The following is a 22,788-nucleotide window of genomic DNA, read 5'->3' on the forward strand; positions in this document are numbered from 1 at the left end:
CTTGCTGTTAAAATGCACGACGTGGACGTGACTTGATGTTAAAATGCACGACGTGGACGTGACTTGCTGTTAAAATGCACGACGTGGACGTGACTTGCTGTTAGAATGCACGACGTGGACTTGACTTGCTGTTAGAATGCACGACGTGGACTTGACTTGCTGTTAGAATGCACGACGTGGACGTGACTTGCTGTTAAAATGCACGACGTGGACGTGACTTGCTGTTAGAATGCACGACGTGGACTTGACTTGCTGTTAGAATGCACGACGTGGACGTGACTTGATGTTAGAATGCACGACGTGGACTTGACTTGATGTTAGAATGCACGACGTGGACTTGACTTGATGTTAGAATGCACGACGTGGACGTGACTTGCTGTTAGAATGCACGACGTGGACTTGACTTGCTGTTAGAATGCACGACGTGGACTTGACTTGAGACTCGAACCTTGTGACTTGAATAATAGTAACTTGGTCCCACCTCTGGGAAGATGTGCATGCAGACGCTCACAGACATACATACACACACACACTTTCACGCAGACGCATACCACTCACGCACTCACGCACTCACTCACTTACTCACCGGATCTGATGAATGTTACTTGGTAGTGACTGAGCCTAAAGTGATGTATAGTGTATTATAATAGTGTTCCGTTTCATTCTGTGTATAGGCCTTTCTAACATACTGTGTATGGGCCTGTCTAACATACTGTGTATGGGCCTGTCTAACATACTGTGTATGGGCCTGTCTAACATACTGTGTATAGGCCTGTCTAACATACTGTGTATAGGCCTGTCTAACATACTGTGTATAGGCCTGTCTAACATTCTGTGTATGGGCCTGTCTAACATACTGTGTATGGGCCTGTCTAACATACTGTGTATGGGCCTGTCTAACATACTGTGTATAGGCCTGTCTAACATTCTGTGTGTGTTTCAGAGTGGAGGTCTGGTGTAGCAGGTCATCTGATCCTGTCTGATGAAGACCTGACGTCTATTGTCCAGGGCAATTGGAAACGCCTCAACACACTCCAACACTACAAGGTCTGCATCCACATCGAGCAGTCATAAAGCTTTATAAAGAGTTTATAACACTCCGTAAAGCATTCATAGTGGTCTTAAGATTGTATCTAATTCATGTTTCTAAGCCTTTATTAATGGTATTAACCCTTCATAAGCATTCACAAAGCATTCATAAGCCTTCATAGTGCATCTATATCGTATTCATGAGAGATGTCTAACACTGTTGTGGTTGTGTTTCAGGTTGCAGATGGCGCGACAGTGGCTTTGGTCCCGCGCCACAGCAAACACATCCACCACGACAACCACGACTACGTGGCAGGTGAAAGTGAGTTGCACTTGCATTTTAGTTCCACTCTCTCTGGGAAATGTCTTGTTGTTCCAGTTTTTGTAGAATAAGTATGGATGCATCTCATCTTGAGAAAGGCCACTAGGCTGAAACGTTGACTGAAATGTTCACTTTTGTGAAATATGTGAAATAATGTAACATTTTAAATGGCCCTTTCTTGTTAACTCTCTTTCTCAACCCTTCTTTTTTCTTCTGTCCTCCTCCCCCGTTCAGAGACGCCCATGCTGGAGGATGCAGACGAGGGCGGGGTAAGGCTGTGGCACCTGGTCAAGGCCGGCGAAGAGCCTGAGCTACCCAAGCACCGCCGCGGCAGCGTGAGGGAGAGGGCCAAGGCAATACCAGAGATCTACCTCACACGTCTGCTCTCCATGAAGGTAGATACTGGACCCACACAGACACACACTGCATGTACACGCACTCACATATCACCCACACACACGCCCGGCAGATACTGTAGACACACACACACGGCAGCTAGCCTGGAGGTTAGAACTTTGGGACAGTAACTGATATGTCACTGGTTTGAATCCCAGAGCCGACAAGGTGAAACATCTGTCGCTGTGCCCTGAGCAAGGCACTTGACCCCAATTTCTCCAGGGGCGCTGGACACTTGTGACCCTGGCTGTGACCCCACTCCATCCGGGTGTCTCTGGGTTGGGGAACTCATTTCCACAAGTGTGTAACAGGACAAACATAATCACCCCTCAAATTATAATTAATTATTACTACACACATACACTCCCACATTGACTTTCAAAACTGCGCAAAACCCCTATCCTTCTCCCTCCCTCCACAGGGCACTCTGCAGAAGTTTGTGGACGACCTGTTCACGGTGATCCTGTCCACCAGTCGTCCCGTTCCGCTGGCCGTCAAGTACTTCTTTGACCTGCTGGACGACCAGGCGCAGCACCACGCCATCACCGACCCTGAGACCATCCACATCTGGAAGACCAACAGGTACATACATACACACCTAGGCAGAAGCACACACACACACTCACGAGTGTGTACAAGCAAACACACAGACAAACACATACATGTACATGGATACATATGCACACACACACACATCCTGATTCCTTCCACATCTAGAAGACCAACAGGTACACACACAGACTCCTGAGACCATCCACGTGTGTGTTTACATTATAATGTGGTTGGATGATATATGTAACATATGAACATAACAGTTCTTATCCATACATGTAAGTCCCTTTCCCTCCCTCATTCCCTCCGTCCAGCTTGCCCCTGAGGTTCTGGATCAACATTGTGAAGAACCCCCAGTTTATCTTTGACGTCCAGCCCTCGGACCACGTGGACGCAGTGCTAACGGTCATCTCCCAGACCTTCATGGACTCCTGCACCACCTCAGAGCATAAACTGGGCAGGGTGAGCGAGATACCTAGTCAGTTGTACAACTGAAATGTGTGTTCCACATTTAACCCGTCTGGGGAGGAGTTGACTGGGCCATGGGGAACTGTGGAGGTGATTCTTTAGAACTGGTAATCTCTCTCACCCTCACGTTCTCTGTCTCTCTGTCTCTCTCTAGGATTCACCAATAAACAAACTGCTTTATGCCAGAGATATCCCCCGTTACAAGCAGATGGTGGAAAGGTACTATGCTGACATCAGACAGACCATCTCTGCCAGTGACCAGGAGATGAACTCCGCTCTAGCAGAACTATCCAGGGTTGGTGTTTTACTTCACTTTATTCATTCAGTAAAATACGGTTCACTCAAACGCATCATCGTCACAGTTTTTGCACTCTACTAAAAGTGCTCTACCTTCAACTTGACATTTTTTGATGAATCAAAAAATAAATATATATATGAGTTCACTATTCTTTTAATTGGTTATTTTCAGGGGTTGGATCAAGTTCAGGGAATGAAAGTGATCTGTACTGTTCTGGAACAGAACCGTTATTTTAAAAGCATTGGAACTGGTTAAGAACGTTCTTTTACGTTCCGGGCATTTTTTTCAGTTCTGCGCAAAGCCCCTCACTATGTCACTCAGAAACGTATTCCAGTGTCTTCCTGCCAGCTAAAAATCTTTGCCAGTGTGTAGACTACCTGCCCCTCCCCCTCCGAAGCGTAGGTTACTGTAGGCCATTGACTTTACAAGTGTGATTCAGAAATTAAGGAGATTTTTAATTAGAGAAGAATGGATTAACTTTTTCAATGCTAGTTAAGGATACTATAGTTATCACGTTTCACATTGAATTAACTACAAAAAGGTAAGACGTTTTTAATTCTGGTGCCGCTCTGCAAGCTTGGTCCAACATTAAACCAACTCTCGGAAGGTCAATGACATTCAATATTTTTTTTTTCTCACCAATCTACACACAATACCCCATAATGACAAAATGAAAACATATTTTTAGAATTTTTTTCAGTATTTACACTCCTGACTCAATACATTTTGTAGAAGCACCTTTGGCGGCGATTACAGATTTGAGTCGTCTTGGGTATGTCTATCAGCTTTGCACATCTGGATTTGGGGGTTTTCGCCCATTCTTCCTTGCAATTTTTCTCAAGCTCTTAAATTAGATGGGGAGCGGCGGTGAACAGCAATCTTCAAGTCTTTCCACAGATTTTCAATGGGATTCAATTCTGAGCTTTGGCTGGGCCACTCAAGGACTTTCACATTCCTGTTCTGATGCCATTCCACCATTCCTTTGGCTGTATGCTTGGTCATTGTCCTGTTGGAATGTAAATCTTCGCCCCAGTTTAAGGTCTTTGCACTCTGAAGCAGGTTCTCATCAAGGATTTGCCTGTATTTGGCTCCATTCATTGTTTCCTCTATCCTTACCTGTCTCCCAGTCCCTGCTGCTGAAAAGCATCCTCATAGCAAGATGCTGCCACCTACCATGCTTCACGGTAGGGATGGTGTTAGACGGGTGATGCGCTGTGTCTGGTTTTCTCCAGACAAAGCTCTTTGCATTCAGGCTAGAGAGTTCAATTTTTGTCTCATCAGACCACAGAATCGTGTGCCTTATGATCTGAGTCTTTCATGTGCCTTTTTGCAAACTCCCGGCATGCCGCCATGTGCCTTTTTCTCAGGAGTGTCTTCCGTCTGGCCGCTCTCCCATAAAGCCCAGATTGGTGAAGTGCTGTAGAGACTATAGTCCTTCAGGCAGGTTCTCCCAGCTCAGCCAAGGAACTCTGTAGTTCTGTCAGAGTGGTCATTGTGTTCTTGGTCACCTCCCTGACCAAGGTCCTTCTTGCCCGGTGGCTCAGTTTGATCAGACAGCTGAGTGGGTAGTTTCATATTTTTTATATTTCCCAATGATGGAGACCACTGTGCTCTCAAACTTTCAACACTCAAGAAATTGTTTTATGCCGATCCCCAGATATATGCCTCCTCACAATTCTGTATGCCTCACAATTCTATCCCGGAGATCTATGGACAGTTCCTTGGACTTCATGGTATAGTTTCTGCTCTGACAGGCACTGTCAGCTGTGGGACCTTATATAGACAGGTCTGTTTCTATTTAAATCATTTCCAAATAATTGAATTGGCCATTGGCCACAGGTGGACTCCAATCAAGTTGTAGTGAAGTCTCAAGGATGATCAAAGGAAATTGGATGCACCTGAGCTCAATTTGGAGTGTCATAGCAAAGGGGTGTGAATACTTATGTAAATGAGATTTTTGTACTTCATTTTCAATAAATGTAGAAAAATGTCTAAAAACATGTTTTCACTTTGTCATTATGGGTTATTGTGTGAAGATGTGTGAAAAAAAGCTATTTAATTCATTTTGAATATGTAACAAAATGTGGAATAAGTCAAGGAGTATGAATACATTACTTTCTGAAGGCACTGTAAAGAACTAGGCTATAGCTTGCCCGCTCCATAACAAGCTGCTCTATCCTCACTGAAGATTGAAGTAATTTAATAATCGAGATAAATGTTTTTTAAAGTTGACGATTTCAGAGGTTTAAAAAGGAACAGAAAGGAACAGAAAGGAACTATAAACTGTTACATTTTGGGGGGTTTAAACCGGTTCAGAACTTTATTTTGCAGGTCGGAACAGTGGAACATAACAAAAAAATAATGGTTCTGTTCTGAACAACACAATTGGAAAATAATTTTGGTTCCATCCCCTGGTACTTTGTCCTATTGTTTAAGGTGCACTATGCAGAAATCGCTTTGCCATTTCCTCGTTGCTAATATTCCAATAGTTTGCCTAATTTAAGTTTTTTTCACAAAACAAGCAAGTATAGTGTAGATACTCATTGTACCATCTAAACAGCTGTGAAATATATTTTCCATAACCAAAAAATATTTTATTTTCAGCTGTTTGAAAAATGAAATGGAAGAATGGGAAGCATAGAAATAGCGCACTTAGAACAGATATCCCAGTTCTTAGACTTGCTTTCAATGAGAGTGGCCTATCTATAACGCACATTTCTATGTGAATTTGGTTGGGTCGCCCAAAAAGTTACAAATTGCAGTTTGTATCTCATTTTAAAATGTTTTTTTTTTTATTACTGTCACCCCTATTAATGTGAATATAGCTGATCTAGTGATCATTCATTCAGCACAAGCTGTAAAACTTTGGACTTTTCAGAGTGGGCCTATACTTTAAAGCAATGTATGCCTAGAACACTTTAAATATATCCTATTGTTAATAGAACCAGCTTTAATGGAACCTCTATTAGCACATTTAAGTGGGTGCGTATTATTTATTTGTAGTGACTTTAAGTGAAACATTTTTTTTTTCCAGAATTACTCAGGCGAGTTGAATTACCTTGTTGCCCTGCACGAGTTGTACAAGTACATCAACAAGTACTATGACCAGGTGAGTTTTCATTATCTCTTGTGTGGTTGGATGGAATGACACATCAGAGCTGTGTCTTTGGTTTACCTTACATCTGTCTCTCACTCCACTCACTCCAGCTCCGTCTCTCCCGCCATCTAACTCTCTCTCTCTCTCTTCATCCCTCTCCATCCCTTCCTCGCTCTTTCTCAGATCATCGGGGCCCTAGAAGAGGACAGCACGGCCCAAAAGATGCAGCTGGGCTGCCGGCTCCAGCAGATCGCTGCAGCCGTAGAGAACAAAGTCACTGACTTGTGACAGTGAAACCACTGACCAAGACCACGCCGGCAGAGGGGACCACATTAAGAGACCCACAGGAGTGGGGGAGGGAAACTCAAAGGGGGTGGGTTAGGAGGGTGGACAGACCGGACCAGTAGACAGATTAACACAATCCCCCTCCTGTCAGAAGAGGGGAAGTATGGTTCTAGGGGTAAGGACCCCAAACAACCCACCCCTTTTCCACATTAAGGAGCAATGAGTGACTGTTGTTCACACACAACAGTCACCCAGGGGTTTGAAAAGGGGATGTGGTGTATTGGGCTGCTGAACACATGAAACTCTCTAGAGGTGGTGGTAGACTGTCCACTGTGGACAAGACAGGGGGAAAGGTAAAGGGAGACACACACACAAACAGACGAGGAGCCTTTGTTTATGTTCCACCCGTTCACCCAGATCCAGACGTGACATGTGTCAATGGAAACGTGCTGAAGTCAACAATCTGAAGTCTCATATGAATGAATGAATGAATGAATGAATGAATGAATGAAAGGAAGTCTGTTATGTCTATCAAAATGGTGGTTGTAGCTAGATGGAGAGCAAGTGTGAGCGAGAGATGGAAGGGACCGTTCTGGTTTTTCCCCCCAATCAAGACTCAACATCCCTTTCCACATGAAATGTGGAGTGAAAAGTTTTATTAGCATTTAATAAACATTCTCTAGATATTACATTGTCACCAATTAATGCAGTTGCATACAGTACCTTTCCTAGGGGCTTGAGTCTTATAGTTATCGGTGCTCTCTAGCTCCTCTTACTCACCTGAAAACTCAAGTTATCCTCTTATTTCTTTAACCCTGAAGCTTTTTCTTGTGTTTCGCGGTTTGTCTGCTAGGTTAAACCAGATTGCTCTCTCCCTCTGACTCTCTTTATGTCAAAACAGTAGCTTTGTTCCATATCCGTCCAAATCATAAGTACACGTAGTATCTTTTGGAGTTTACCACATACGCACACACACACACACACACACACACACACACACACACACACACACACACACACACACACACACACACACAGAGTTCTCAATCATGACACTCTTGAGACGACTTCTCTTTTTTAATGTTTTTTTAAAATGTGTAATTATTGCCATTCCACTTTTTCAGGTAGCTCCCAAGTCCATACAAATCTGTGTTCCTCTTTATGGTATTGAATGGGAGAAAGATGTTAATGTCAGAGTTGAAATGAACAGCTCTCGGAAAGAGGCTGCAGCTCGCTCTCTGCAGGACTAAAGAAAGAATGGTACTGAAAGCAAAGAAGCAGTCTTTTCAAAAGGTACTGTAAATAGGTGACCGGGTGAATGTTTTGATGTTTTTAAAGGGTAACAGTCACTGGAGGGACACTAGATCAGAGATTAAACAAATCTCAACTGTAGAATTGTATATATTTAAAACATGTGTCATACAGTATTTTATGGTGTACGTTCATACAGCTTTCCGTGTTGTACATTTTTAACATTCCTTTTTGTTTTCAACCAAGAAAAGTCTATTGAACCATGTTATCTCCGTTTGTGCTGTTGTGAGGTAGCCTATTTATCTGACAATTGGCAACTGCTCCGTTGATATGTGTATTGCAGTTATTCTATTGAACACAAGATGGTGACAGCGCCTACGTTTGTTGAACTTGTTCTCTAACACTGCTGTATAAACTGTCCATGAAGTTTCACAGAAGATACTTTGACCTAGTCACATTTTGCAACGTTTGATTAAGTATTAGAATTATAACTACATTGCCATTTCTGAACCCTACTGAAACTCATTTTCTTATGATTTACCCATGGGTTGTGTTATTCATAATTTGCTCACCTCTGCATTCTCTATTACACTATTGCGTCATTTTCTAACACTACTGCGTATCCCAAATGGCACCCTAGTCCCTATATATAGTGCACTACTTTTGACTAGAGCCTTATGTGGGAAATAGGGTGCCATTTGGGACGGACCCCTAGACTAATCATTCTATGCCACAGAGCTTGATGGTTTGAAGTTGTGATTAAATATTTTGGTAAAGCTATGTACCAAGAACGTTATCACACCAATTGGGGAGGTGTTGCATGTATGTTAACGACACATAACTGATGTTAGACTTATGGATGAAGACATTTGACACAACCCATGTGGTAGGCTATATCTTTATATATTTTTTTACATTTGACATTTTAGTAATTTTAGCAGACGGTCTTATCCAGAGCGACTTACAGTAGTGAATGCATACATTTCATACATTTTTTTTTTTCTGTGCTGGGCCCCCGTGGGAATCGAACCCACAACCCTGGCGTTGCAAACACCATGCTCTACCAACTGAGCTACAGGGTGCACTGTTGGCTTTCTAGTGAGTAGTGACCAATAAGAGGCTGACAATGAGTCAGCAGATTGGTCATTTAACTGTAAATCCCAATCAAATGGTCAGTTTTGTCCTCCTATTTTGATAATAATTTTGAAGAGATGAAAGTGTATGTAGTTTATGCGTTGCATGCTATTGTGTGGGTTCTCCAGTTTGATGCATTTTCCTGTTCGCTGCCATTGTCCCTAGATTGCACAGCATAAACGAGTCATAGTAGCTTATTGGTTAACATCACACTATTTTTCAATGGACAATTTATATTGTCATACGCTTTCAATGTAGACTAGTATTATGTATGAAGCCTAATAATGGTGAAGAGAGCAGGTGGTGGTCATTTGAAGGAAAACTATTGTTAGGCTGTATAAATTCAGCTATGTAGAGCAGGCTCTGCAAGGAGCACTTTTTAAGGTTGATTTTTATTTTCTGTTAATATAGTTGTACATAATGATTGAATAATGTAACTTGTAGCGACTTAACCTGCAGTTTAATAAGAGTGTAAATTCCTACATATGGTGAGGTAATAAAGTATTTGTAAAATCATATTGTGTTTCTCTACATCTGTCTCATATGGAGTAGATTTAAAGTGAAGGGAATTTGTATATTACTTGTTCCTTCTTTGTCTACACTGACATTAAATACTTGGAGCAGTATATGAGAGCAAATTGGTAGACATCCACCATATTGTTTTCAGACCAGTGCGAGGAAATGTGGAATGGAAGACGTCATGACTATAACTGATTTTTTATTTTACAAAAAGTATAATCTGACAAAAGCAGTGTCCTTTCACTTAGTTGGTCATGAACCAGAAATAATCTCTACCTAATTTCTTCACACACCATATGCAACATAAATCAGTGAGGGCGGTCAACATGTTCCAAAGCAACATGCATGGGAAACTACTTCAACCAAGTTTCGTTACGAAACGTTTAGACATTTCTGACGGAGGAAATAATTGATGCTCTTGTTTCACACGATCCATACTTTTTGTAGAACCGGATGTGAGGGGGACTTTAATACTGACGCAATCCGGTACCGTACAACGAAAAAGAGCGAACCTTGCCCAAAATGGTGTAAAGACGTGAAACCACAACACGCCCATCTTTTCATGAACAAGTCACCTGCAGTCAACAACCTGGCTTCATCGCAGTGAAAGGCGAGAGTGGATATTGGTTTGCAAGCAAGCACTCCCATCCCACTAATTCAAAGGATTGTAGCTAACAAGCTAGCTACGCAACGCAGGTAGGAGTGGCTGGCGCATATCTTTACAGTAAGCTAGCTACATTGCCTAGTTAGCTACGTTAAGAGCTTGCAGGGAAATCAAATAATACATAGCTAGCAAACAAAATATGTTACAAGATAGTAAATGCAATCAGCTGTTAGCTAACGTACTGTTCAATAATATTTTTTAATGCCTGCTAGTTAATTTAGTTTGGCTATTTTAGCTACGGTTTGTTTAATATTTGGCATTAACTAACAAACTAGCTACCGTCTTGTGGTCATCGTTAAATAACTAACTAGCTAGCTGCCATCCCACAATCGAGTTGCCACTTTGAGAATTTGTTCCGTCATGATATGAGATTAGCTAACCCTAACCGTTGTCAATTACCGAGACAGAGTAGCTAAATGGCTAACTACCTAACGTAGCTTACAGATATCTAACGGTTATGTATCTAATTAGGTTATCAATGTAATTGTGATATCAGCATAATTATGATTTAGGTAGCTAACTATGATATCAGTTCACTACTGGTAAGAGCACTTTGCTAACTAGCTTCGAGGTGTGTCAATGCCTAACTAGCTGTCAATGTCTGCCCTTTAGGCCAGTCTGCTAGCTAGATCCTTAACTGAACAAAAAAATAAACCAGTCTGCAACAATTTCACAGATTTACAGTTCATATAAGGAAATCAGTCAATTTAAATAAATATATTAGGCCCTTATCTATGGATTTCACATGACTGGGAATAGATACCTTTAAAAGAAAGTAGGGGCGTGGATCAGAATCAGTCGGTATTTGGTGTGACCACTATGTGCCTCAAGCAGCGCAACACATCTCCTTCGCATAAAGTTGATCAGGCTGTTGATTGTGCCCTGTGGAATGTTGTCCCACTCTTCTTCAATGGCTGTGTGAAGTTGCTGGATATTGGCGGGAACTGGAACACGCTGTCATACATGTCGATCCAGAGCATCCCACACTTGCTCAATGGAGGACATGTCTAGTGAGTATGCAGGCCATGGACATTTTCAGCTTCCAGGAATTGTGTACAGATCCTTGCCACATGGGGCAGTGCATTATTATGCTGAAACGTGAAATGATGGTGGAGAATGAATGGCCGTCACGGTATCTCTGTGCATTCAAATTGCCATCGATACAATGCAATCCTATATCGTAACCCCACCGCCACCATGAGGCACTCTGTTAACAACATTGACATCAGCAAACCACTCTCCCACACCACCCCATACACGCTGTCTGCTTTCTGCTGGTACAGTTGAAACTGGGATTTACCCATGAAGAGCACACTTCTCCAGTGTGCTAGTGGCCATCGAAGGTGAGCATTTGTCCACTAAAGTCAGTTCAAGACCCTGGGGAGGATGATAAGCACTCAGATGAGCTTCCCTGAGACTGTTTCTGACAGTTTGTGCAGAAATTATTTGGTTGTGCAAACCCACAGTCTCATCAGCTGACTGGGTGGCTGGTTTCAGACGATCCTGCAGGTGAAGAAGCCGGATGTGGAGGTCCTGGGCTGGCATGGTTACACGTGGTCTGCGGTTGTGAGGCCGGTTGGACGTACTGCCAAATTCTCTAAAATAATGTTTGAGGCGGCTTATGGTAGAGAAATTAACAAAGTTCTCTGGCAACAGCTCTGGTGGACATTCCTGCAGTCAGCATGCCTATTGCACGCTGTAAACACATTTGTGCACAACATTTGAGAAGCTTTTTGTGCGCATGGAACATTTCTGGGATCTTTTAATTCAGCTTATGAAACATGGGACCAACACTTCACATGCTGCGTTTTATATTTGTGTTGAGTGTATTTAGATTGCTAGCGTGTTCTCATAATAGTAGCTAATCTAACATAATTCATGGTGCACAGGAAAGACAGGCACTGAAAGTACACACTTTTACATGGTGCCAGTCTTCAGTTAATTTGGGATCAAGACCCAGCTACTTGTTGCTACACAACATAACTGTTGAAGAAATATGCTTGATGTACTGTACATATTTATTTAGTTTAATGCCGCAACGTATTAAACTAACTTTAATCCAACGTGGTCCTGCTCCAGCTAACTATGGAGCCCTCCGAGCAACAGCAGACGGGCCCAGGCTCTGGCTCTCAGGAGGTCAACCCTGTGTACCTGCAGCAGCTGCGAGAGCTGGACATCCCTGAGGAGGCTGCTAAGCAAGTGGGTTAATTACTGTTTTGAGGTTCTCTTACATTTCCTGATAGATGATCTGCAGTATATTGTGCAAATTTCCTCTTTGATAATCTCTGTTCGCTAATGAAATATCTTTCTCTACTTACTAATGCATTCATAATGACTAAGGAGTGCTGTACTTATGATTGACTTTGCTAATCCACCCAATACAGATCTATTCAAAGTCCTTATTTTTGGACATTTTCCATGTCTACTCCTCCACAGGCACTCTTGCACACCCGAAACGTGTCTGCTGAGGAGGCTGCCATGTACTACTTTAACAAGCTGGAGAATGAGGTGCCCATAAGCTAGCCTTAGTTTGCACAGGTACAAGTTGGTACATTACCTCTCCTGTATCATGTCTGAGCCCACCCTGAATGTCTCTCGTTCTCGCTTTCTCGTCCCCTCAGGAGGAAGGAGACGACGACCTCATGTTCAAGATGGTGTTTGTGGTGAACATGGACTTGGCCATGGGTGTGGGAAAGGTCAGTGTAAAGCATGAAACGACGTCTGACTGCGGATAGCTACTGATCACAGTGGGAGGCCGTTCCTTCTCTTGCTAGAACAAAAGCGGTACCTGCTGCGTGACGAACTTAGCGCTTCTACTTCGCAATGCTCGTCAGTGGCCAACAACTTGACTTTGAGCCAATCGGAAAGCACAGTCCCCGACGTGGGGTAGCCAACTGGAGTGACAACAAAAAGGAAAAAGAGGGCATTTTTGTCATCTTTCTAGTTAAAATTGCTAAGTAGTTAAGTCGCTTGACTGGCTGACAACTTTAAGGTCTTTTCAACTCCCCAACGGGCTTGTGAGGCAAAGGTCAAGTCATGCGTCCTCCGAAACATTACCCGCCAAACTGCGCTTCTTAACACCTGCCCATTTAACCTGGAAGCCAGCCGCACCAATGTGTAGGAGGAACCACTGTTCAACTGATGACCGAGGTCAGCCTGCAGGTGCCCGGCCCACCACAAGGAGTTGCTAGAGCGCAATGAGCCAAGTAAAGCCCGGCCAAACCCTCCCCTAAGCCGGACGACGCTAGGTCAATTTTGCGCCGACCTATGGGACTCCCAATCACGGTCGATTATGATGCCGCCCGGGATCAAAGCCGGGTCTGTGGTGACGGCTCTAGCACGGCGATGCAGTGCCTTAGACCGCTGCGCCACTCGGGAGGCCCCGGTGTGTCTGAGCTTTAAGAAAAAGGGTTGGAATGTGATGTTTTGTCGAGCTAGTATGCTTGTTTTGGTGTAGTTTGTGAACCAGGTGCACAAAAAAAATCCATATTGCTAATGTGTAAAAAAATAAGTTCTGTTTTTAATTTCTTCTAACTGAAAGTGTTTGTTGTATAGCTGGCTGCGCAGGTGGGCCACGCAGCCGTGGGGCTCTACCAGGCCCTGCAGGAGAAGAACAGCTGGAGGGAGATGGCCTGGAAGTGGGACCATGGCGGGTAAGAACTGGGCCACTTCCTCATTAGGGCATTAGTTGAGACTTCATACTGCTGATCAGATAAAGACAGCCAGACTCTTTTAAAACACCATAATGATGTTTGGTAATGCCACCATCTGGCTGTTCTACAGTATGCACAGAAGGATATCTACATGTGTGTTTGTGTGGTGTGCAGGGCGAAGAAGGTGGTGGTGCAGGGGACCAACATGGCCCACCTTTTGGAGCTGCAGGCCCTGGCCATGAGCCTTAGCCTGCCCACATACCTGGTCCAGGATGCCGGACGCACCCAGGTGAGACATGCGCCTCCATTGCGGCTACACTGCTGCACCTGTTTACAGGCACATGTGCCACAATTATGGTTCCACAGGTGCAAACACCACCATTACGGTTCCACGTAAGTCAGTAGCACCTGCTTACAGGGACACGCACAGCCATTATTAGTATTGAGTTTGACTATCAGTAGGGCTGCCAATGCCATAGACTGTACTGTTGACACTGCTGTGGCTGCCTGTTGTTCAGAAGGCATTATTTCAAGAGAACGATTTGGCAGGGCGGGCCGTGTTCGCCTAGTTTAACATGTCTTAATGACGACTGTGATTTAGGTAGGTAAGCGTTTCACACTTTGATACAAAACCATTGCAAAGTGAAACTGTTAAATGACACTTGAGGGATGGATGCGTTCACTAAGAATTACAAACAAATGAATTAACTTGTTGACAAAGATTGCAACAGCCAATTAAAAATGGTCAATACTCTATGAAGGGCACCCCATAACATTTTATAAGCTGTACATAAACACTGAATAGGTCAACTGCCGGTTGACAGATGTCCACACATAGCTTGCATTTGTTGACATATGCCAACCTTGGCAAACATTGACTTGTTAAAACAGGTTGCAGTGCCCCTGATAATGTGTTGATACATAATGATTAGTTAAGGTCGTTTTACACTACCACAGAAGTTCACACAAAGTAATCCTTTGATAGTTGAAGACTACAAGAATGCTTGTCTTTTTATAACCAAAATGTGTTTTATAAGGCAGGATCAGACGGGTACATAACCTGCAAATTGTACAATGAGGTTGAGAAAAGAATGACTGATATTACAAGAGATTTATGTTCACAATTTTCTGTAGATGACAAGGGGGAAAAATACACTTCCAGCGTTAAATATAATAATCTGCATAAATTAGACGTTGACCCAAAATCCAGAAACTCAAGTGATTATTTTATTCTAACTTAGTAAGTATTTTCTAAATTTTATTTTTTTAACTGCATTGTTGGTTAAGGTCTTGTAAGCAAGCATTTCATGGTATTCAGAGCATGTGACAAATATAATTTGATCTCTCCCTGGACTGCTGTACTGAAACAGCTGCGAAAATGGGTCACGTGTCTCGTGACGTTGCAGGATGCAGGCCTCGCTCTGCTTCGTTGCCAGTGAATTCTTTATACAGAAATCGGTTTTGAGTCAGGAAATGTGTACTTTTCCACCTAAAACATTTGCGATTATTTTATGGAGCCAACTGCCACAGCAGCGGAAATGAGTAACAACTGCACTTGTGCGCCCTTGTGGGGGAGACCCTGCTACTTCGAGAGACGATGGACATTGTCACCTTGCATTGCAGGATAGAATATCCCAAAAACATTGTGATAAATCAACATAGGCTATATAGTGTTTTGGGCTAATGTGAAAACATAAACCCACAAACAGTCCTGATCAGGTTTATGATCAACTTAACTTCATTGAATGATCGCTTATCTAGGCTACTAACTCGTTAGATAACTGTCCATTTGGCCCAGCTGGAACAGGGGTGCGTCTCCAATTAGTTTTTTTGGGGGAATACAGATTACATTTTTTTACAGGAGGCCAGATTTAGGGCCGCAAAATCCTGTGGTCGCAAAAGCAAACTGCTCCTGTTACCCCAGAGAGCGCACATGTGCTGTTACCCATCTCTGCTGCTGTGGCAGTCGGCTGCATTATAATTATTTTAAGTAATCGCGAATGTTTTAGTTGGTAAAGTACACATTTCCTGACTCAAAACCGTTAGTACTTCTGACAAAGGGCTCATTCTGCCCATAAGCTTTCAATAAAACAAATTTGTCCACACTTCACGGATTTCTGAGTCATGAATTCCCTGGCAACCGAGCAGAGTGAGGTCTGCATCCAGCAACGTCAGGAGTCATGTGACCTGTTTATGCAGCTGTTTCAAGTAATGATGCACCGATATGACATTTTTGGTCGATATCCAATATTTTCCTTGCCAAAAACCCGATACGATATATTTTTTAAACATTGCGGCCTTTTTAAGCATTCTAGTATAGTTAAAACACACACACACGTACGCAGCATCTCAGCACAAGAGGCGTCACTACAGTCCCTGGTTCGAATCCAGGCTGTATCACATCCGACCGTGATTGGGAGTCCCATAGGGCGGCGCACAATTGGCCCAGCGTCATCCGTGTTTGGCTGGGGTAGGCCATCATTGTAAATAAGAGTTTGTTCTTAACTGACTTGCCTGGTTAAATAAAGTTTACACACACACACACTGACCAAAAAGTTATTTTGTTGGCAATTACATATGTCCCCATTACCAGTAAAACAATCAAAACCTATTTCTTTCACTTCGTTGCTGTGCTGTTTCGTTGTTGAGTCGTTTCATTCTCAACCAGGATTGATATTGAACGCCGTTTGGGTCTTTGCGTGTCAAAAAATATACTGTTTAACACTATTGGACGTGTCAAATAACACTATTGGACGTGTCAAATCAAATAACACTATTGGACGTGTTAGGACCTGAATATGACTGCACATCACATAATAATTTAACGGGTTCATACATTTTTTTATGTAGTTATTACACATTGGTTACACTCACTCATATTTCATATGTCACAACGATTCATTGATATGTATGCTATGATGCTGGTCAAGTTATCTCGCGAACCTACAGTGCTGGTCATTAATAAAAAAAGGATGTTCATGGATGCAAACAATGTTCTTCCCTAAAAACAGCAAAATGACAATCTGTTTCAGTAGCTATAGTTAGCTAGCTGTCATCTAAAATATCCCTAATTTATAAGGCCGTTCTTATTTGATTAGTGGTGGTCGGACCCATCTATGTGACGCTATCCACAATAAGGATTAGCCACAATAGTGGACTTTGCGGTTAGCCTTCAATATACAAGTAGGGCATAATTCTACTATTTGCATTACTGTCAATGACAATTTTATTTTGAAGGCTAACCACAAAGTCCACTATTGTGGCTAATCCTTATTGTGGCTAGCTTCATAACACAAAACCCGGTGTGGTCGAGCCTCGCTAGCCAGATGAAGCTAGCTGGCTGCTTATAACGTTAGCTTTGGGCAACAGTGTAAAGTAGCTGGCTAGCTATTTCTTTTCATTAAGTTCAATTTCAATTGGCGAACAACAACTGGCAACCTAGCTAATACTCACAAGGATTCCTAAATCATTGCTAAGAACAATGAAAATGACTGCAGGTTCTACTGGTCATTGTTTTCAGGCTGGTTGTATTGGTGCTAGCTAGGTACCAAGCTAAAGCTAGCTACCCCAGAAGTTGCAGTCGAACAAATTATGCTTCATTACCAACGCAGTATTGTAAACACGTCGTTCGTGGCCGGTGTTTGCTTGTTTGCAGACTTTTTTGTACAGCTTTGACAGTACTACTGTATCTTTTTTGACAAGCAAAGACCCAAACAGCGTTCCATAGTATGTATGTCATGAAGCTAATAGCAATGACGCTATTACTGTTTAACTCCGGTAGGGCAACATCTGAAGAATAGCGCACTTGGTTGTGTACCGGTGCTTCGCCAGTCGGCGAAAGACATCACCCACGACAGAGAACGGTTGATTGTCAAGGGCAATGAATTCCATTATCTTGGCTTTAATGGGTTTGGCCTTTGAGTTGTCTCGCAGATTTTTTTTTTTTTTTACTCTTTCAAATGACTGCTCGACTTGTGACTGCTCGATCCACACAGCAGACATTGTGGGCTAGTTTAAGAATGGTGTGTTGCATGTATAGCTCAACATTTTACGTGGCGTCATTGTGTCATGTACCTACGTTATATAGGTATGCACGTCTGCTTTGATAATGGTTTTGCACATCGGGGCGTTTAAACTAGATATCGACCGATATTTACATTTTTAGCTAATATCGGCTGATACCGATATATCGTGCATCCCTAGTATTAAGGACAGCACTACAAGGAGAGAGGGGAAACTCCACTGAACTAGTTTCAATATAAGCAATCGCTTGGGAGTTTCTGGATTTTGTGTAAACTTCTCATTTTAATAGCAAATTACTGAGTTATTTCAATAAATGTCATGCCTAGTCTTCCTTGGTTTCCCACCCACCTTTTGTTGCGAGTGCAACCTATTTCTATCCCCACGCAATCTAAATTCTATGACCTCCGGCTTTTTGGCAGGTGGAAGCCGGCTCACGCACTGTCCTGGCAATCGTTGGGGAGGAGGAGATGGTGAACAATGTCACTGGAAGTCTGAAGCTGCTCTGAGGGACTAAACCAGCTGTGGAGGTGCAGGGCTGTGCAATGCCACAGAGGCAACCAGCAGAGGGCAGCATCCCCCTAACAGCAGAAGGGTCTCAGCATGCAAACGCAACAACTTAACAAAAAAAAGAAAAAAAAGAGTAAAACAACCAGACATGACCCAACCACCAAGGTGAACATTCAGCCATTTTTTTCTGTTCCCTGTCTGAGCCACTGACTGGAGAAGAGATGTGTATAGAGTTGCTCATGTCGAGAGGAAGGGACTGGTTACTCAAACCGACAATTTTGAAGCCAGTTTGAACAGTTAAGCTATTTAAGAGGGATGACCATTACTGTATGAGAGAATGGTATCCAATTTTTATGAAGCTGGAAGTTCATGGCATCCCATAATTCTGACTCCCAATTTAAAATATGATTTGGTGTATTGAAAAAAAAATAATCAAGGATAGAACCTAGTGTTTTGGTGTTTGTTAAATCCTGTTATTGTAATTCAAGCAGCAAAATATATAAATGTAATAATCCTTTTTAGATGTAGGATCTTCCTGTGAAAGTTACTGCTTGTCAGTAAGGAGAGCTTTACTGACACCTTTACCATTGCGTCGATGTGTAAACTAATGTGTATATGTATACACATGTATGTATGCGACATTCTCCCCCAAAGACCCTGCCCCTTAGAAATGATAACACTACATGCTGACGTCAAATGGCCGTCCATTGCTTTTATGTGCATCCGTCCAGGCCATATATAATCGGTGGCATGCCATCAACATTTCGCACAATCACTGTTGGAGTTTTTTTTACATTTGTTTTGGAGGTTTTTTTTCCATTTTCTGTTCTTGCAAAAAAGGATAAGGTCGGCTCGGCTTGCTCTGAGTTATAATTCCTGGACTTGGGGGTTTGGCGTAAAAATAAGTGTGAGGAACTCATTGTATGGGTTAAAATAAGCTGCCGGGCTTGATGCTTGCACAGGTACTCTTGCTGATTATTAATGGTTTACACAAGTAAAATGTTTTGTCATTTTTAAAACTGCTTTGAGGGTAAATGTGTTATCTTTCTCTACGATGTAGTCTAAAAGATGTCTAGCTATAACTTCTACCTAATCAGTATAAATATCTAAGCTGGAGTAGCAGTTACAGGAGAACAGTTAACTACATAAAAAAAAGTATACATTCTTGCCCTTACAGATTTAAGCATTGGACAACCAGATGCCTAGGATATGTTTCTGTTAAAACAACTCATTGTTCATTACTTAAGCAAAAATGAATAGTATTTTGTGAGCATGTGATGCCATTTGGGACCGTAAATGGCTCTGAAGTCTTAATAAATATGGAATGGTCTTATTATTTAAATGGAACTGACATGACATGCATGTAACAGTTATGCTGAAAACATTTTTTTTTGTCCTTTGTGTTAAAGAGACCATGCAAAACACCATGGCTGCATCCATTTTTTATTTTGTGTTAGCACTTTGATACCTTCCGGTGTTACACAACAATTTGTTCCTGTTTTAAAACCAAGGAGACCATTAAAAATTACTCCTGACTAAGTGAAGTATTTTTTTTATTTGACCCTATTATACTTTCATTTTTTGTAAATTACATTTCTACCCCAACATGAAAATGTCATATGGTACAATGACTGCAATGATTTGTTTATTAATATGATTAAAACTACTAATGTTGTAAGTTCTTCCCTGCCACATTTCAGCTCTGAGTGGGGAGAGTTCCAGGGCCTATTGCTTGGTTTGGCGCTATGGTTAAGTGACCAAAGGTCATGTGACATGACTATTGGTCGATGTAGCCTGTTCCTCGCTAGTACACAATATAAGTATTGAAGACAGCCTTTGTGTTGCACGGACCACGGAACAAAGGTTATCTTCTATAGAAATCAATCTATCGGTTTATAAGAGGGTGGAAATAACTTGGAAACTAGTGTGAAATGATTTTATTAGTTGTGTAATTATTCTGATGAGGTTTTTCAGACTATAGAAATACACTTGGTAAGGTTGACGTGCGCTACAGCATCTCTCTAATGGCTGCCGCGTTCACGTCATGTCGGATTGATCGGAGGAATGTCTTGGATCGTTCACGTGTTCCGAGTGAACGCAATAGAAATCCAGCATTGACGGCCGAAATCGCGGCCAGCATGTGGGAAAGATCGTTGTCCATGAGATTATACCCGAGTTTCCTTGTCGTAATTACAAGGGCATTCATATGCATTTTCCCTAGTAGCAAGCGAGCTACCCCTGACAAGTAATGCCGCGTTCCTGTCTTGTCGGAAACTCGGGCACTCTAACTTAAAATGAACGTAAATGATTTACGTTGAGCTTACAATTTATTTATTCTGGTACATCATCTTCAACAAGTCGGACATTTAGGCATCATGATCGATCTCAGCAGAGCAGGGGAACCCAAATGCATAAATAAACATAGCCTGTGAAAGTACGTCAAGAATGTAGGGATGGTCTTTCATTCCCTCAATTCAGCCTGAACGATGAATAACAAGGCCCTTCTAAAATGAATGTATGTTGGAACGTTCCATGCGATTGAGCAGTATTCCAGAAGAGGCCAGTGGCCACTATAAAAAAAAGCTGGGACCTCACAGATCTATGTAGACAAAACCGAATGAATCCTTGATTTATTCAATTCACAATCTTAATTTTCATCGCGCAGAAATATACTACGTATGTCAAAACTCAAATGGATCAGTTCTATTCACTAAAATGTAATTTGTGTGCTTGTGGTTACGTGTGTTACCTACTGTCAAACTGTATTGGATAGACTAGAATTTCCGAGTAAAATTAAAAAGGTATACATTTTAGAAGCGTGAAACATGAACGTTTTATCTTGTAGCCGTCTCCGCATTTTGGACCATTGCAAAAAATGACGTTAGCATTCTTCTCTCAGGTCCATGATAAGAAATAAAGAAGCCAATCGCATGTAATCTTAATTCTATCAATTAATCCTCACACGTAGTTATTTATTTAACCGATGAAGGATAATGGAAGCGGAATCTTCATCCATTCTTTGCTCGTAAACAAGGTCAAACGCGAACAGCAGAATGTAGCCTAACATCTCTATAATCGAAAGAAAAGTATATTTATTCTGAAATCTCTATCGAATGTTGGTTGTTTATAATAAAATACGATCTGATCACATACATGAAAAGCCTATTCTTCTCGCCAAAACTCCCTTATTGATAATGACAAGCCATTGGAATAGATGAAATGTTCGTGAAGTGTGTCCTTGCCTATCCCCTCTCAAGAGTGGTTTTGAATTCGGGCTGCGCAGTATGAGAGACCAGGGGTAATACGAACAACCCTGGTCAATTTCCCTGTCCAATCCCTTGCCAGATCCTACAAGAACGACACCTCATATTCCATTCATGACAGTTTAGGTGGGGCTGACCTCTGTCGTATTCCCTGGTATGGGGCACTGAAGACCCCGTGTAGCTAAGGTTGGCTACTCTGTTTCGGTATGTAACGAAGGCTTTTTCCCTTTGCGTTGAGAATACATACATAAAAAAGACATTCAAGCAATATAATCCCTCTATAAAATAATCAAATAAATCCTCGGCCTTTTCATTTAATTACTTGAGCATTTCCCCCATATTGTAGACACGGGTCCGCTTTTTGTATAAAATTCTCTCCCGAATCCATCCATTCTACCGACACTTGCGATCACTCCTGTGTGCCACAACTACACATGGCAAAATCCGAATGCGCTTCAGCAACCCTTCCTACAAAAACGTCACGCCCTCTTGGCATAGACAACAGCAAAATTCGGCGCCCTATTTGACCAATGGCTTGCTCGTACAGCAATGTTATCCTTTGACAGGCACTTCACTGACCAATAATATATTGGAGGTAGGACATCAGTGCAAAACCCGCCCTAGTAGTGAGCCCCTGCATCATTGCCTGTGAAACCCCGTGGCACCGTTGTGTGTCAGACAGTTTCGCTGGGACCCGCGATCTATGCCGGCGAGGAGGGGGATGGGCGCCACTGCGAATGTTAGGACCCGAGACAGAATCATAGCCCTGTACTACTACCACATAGAGCTGCATATACCCTTTATAAAATATCGATTGTAAATAATATACAACACCATAATAAATGGATTAAACCACCCTGGACTCAACATATACACTCGATGGAAATACGGTGCCCAAGCAGGACAGGGAATTAAACTTTCAACCTTTACGTGAGGGAGATTTAGAAGTTTGTTTCCTACCCCAGAAGAGGGAGCTACCAAGGGGGGCAAAGCATACAGGAGACTCCGAGGCCGAGTTGGAGGCCTGGTTCAATTTGATGTTGGAATACTCGAAGATCTGCAGACAACACAGGAGGATACTTAGTTCGTACTGGGTTGGAATGTCTCACTAGGTGAGTGGTTTAGTCATGTTAAATGTGTATTATAGGTTGATTTACTTATGCATTTTCAACGTTTTAGTTGAAACACATTGGATTGCTTGCTGTCTTTCACTATCATAACGTCATCACAAATTCTGTGCTAGCTAAACCTGTTAACTTATCAAATGCAACTGTTCACTTTGTTAATCCTTCTTTTGCTAATATTCCTGTTATTGTCTTATGTCGCA

General features: G+C 42.3%; 2 protein-coding genes across 3 annotated transcripts in view; both read left to right on the forward strand.

Annotated features, from left to right (window-relative positions):
• LOC115150137 (plexin-B1-like) overlaps positions 1-7,693 on the forward strand; it is a 188,380-nt gene extending 180,687 nt beyond the window's left edge. The window contains 8 exon segments of the mRNA XM_029693098.1: positions 944-1,047; positions 1,267-1,351; positions 1,586-1,746; positions 2,169-2,329; positions 2,614-2,761; positions 2,922-3,062; positions 6,100-6,174; positions 6,346-7,693. Of these exon segments, the coding sequence (XP_029548958.1) occupies positions 944-1,047; positions 1,267-1,351; positions 1,586-1,746; positions 2,169-2,329; positions 2,614-2,761; positions 2,922-3,062; positions 6,100-6,174; positions 6,346-6,450 (980 nt within the window). The 3' untranslated portion in view covers positions 6,451-7,693.
• Positions 7,694-9,809: 2,116 nt separating this feature from the next.
• Positions 9,810-19,742, forward strand: LOC115150136 (probable peptidyl-tRNA hydrolase 2). Of its 2 annotated transcripts, none has more exons than XM_029693097.1 (7): positions 9,810-10,075; positions 12,095-12,214; positions 12,452-12,523; positions 12,637-12,711; positions 13,571-13,668; positions 13,843-13,957; positions 18,111-19,742. In XM_029693097.1, the coding sequence occupies exons 2-7, from the start codon at positions 12,101-12,103 to the stop codon at positions 18,195-18,197; spliced, it is 561 nt and encodes a 186-aa protein (XP_029548957.1). In that variant the 5' UTR covers positions 9,810-10,075; positions 12,095-12,100; the 3' UTR covers positions 18,198-19,742. The 2 variants fall into 2 exon arrangements, with proteins under 2 accessions (XP_029548957.1, XP_029548956.1); XM_029693096.1 differs by having other exon boundaries at positions 9,811-10,047.
• The last annotated feature ends 3,046 nt before the right edge of the window (positions 19,743-22,788 follow it).

Source organism: Salmo trutta, chromosome 16, assembly GCF_901001165.1.
Source record: "Salmo trutta chromosome 16, fSalTru1.1, whole genome shotgun sequence".
Classification (NCBI taxonomy): domain Eukaryota; kingdom Metazoa; phylum Chordata; class Actinopteri; order Salmoniformes; family Salmonidae; genus Salmo; species Salmo trutta.

What these genes read in the sequence shown, in the direction of transcription:
- LOC115150136 (XM_029693097.1), top strand. Translation starts at nt 12,101, where the DNA reads ATGGAGCCCTCCGAGCAACAGCAGACGGGCCCAGGCTCTGGCTCTCAG. An exon ending in CTGAGGAGGCTGCTAAGCAA is followed by an intron (nt 12,215 to 12,451) that starts GTGGGTTAATTA and finishes ACTCCTCCACAG; the next exon opens with GCACTCTTGCACACCCGAAA. An exon ending in TGGAAGTGGGACCATGGCGG is followed by an intron (nt 13,669 to 13,842) that starts GTAAGAACTGGG and finishes TGTGGTGTGCAG; the next exon opens with GGCGAAGAAGGTGGTGGTGC.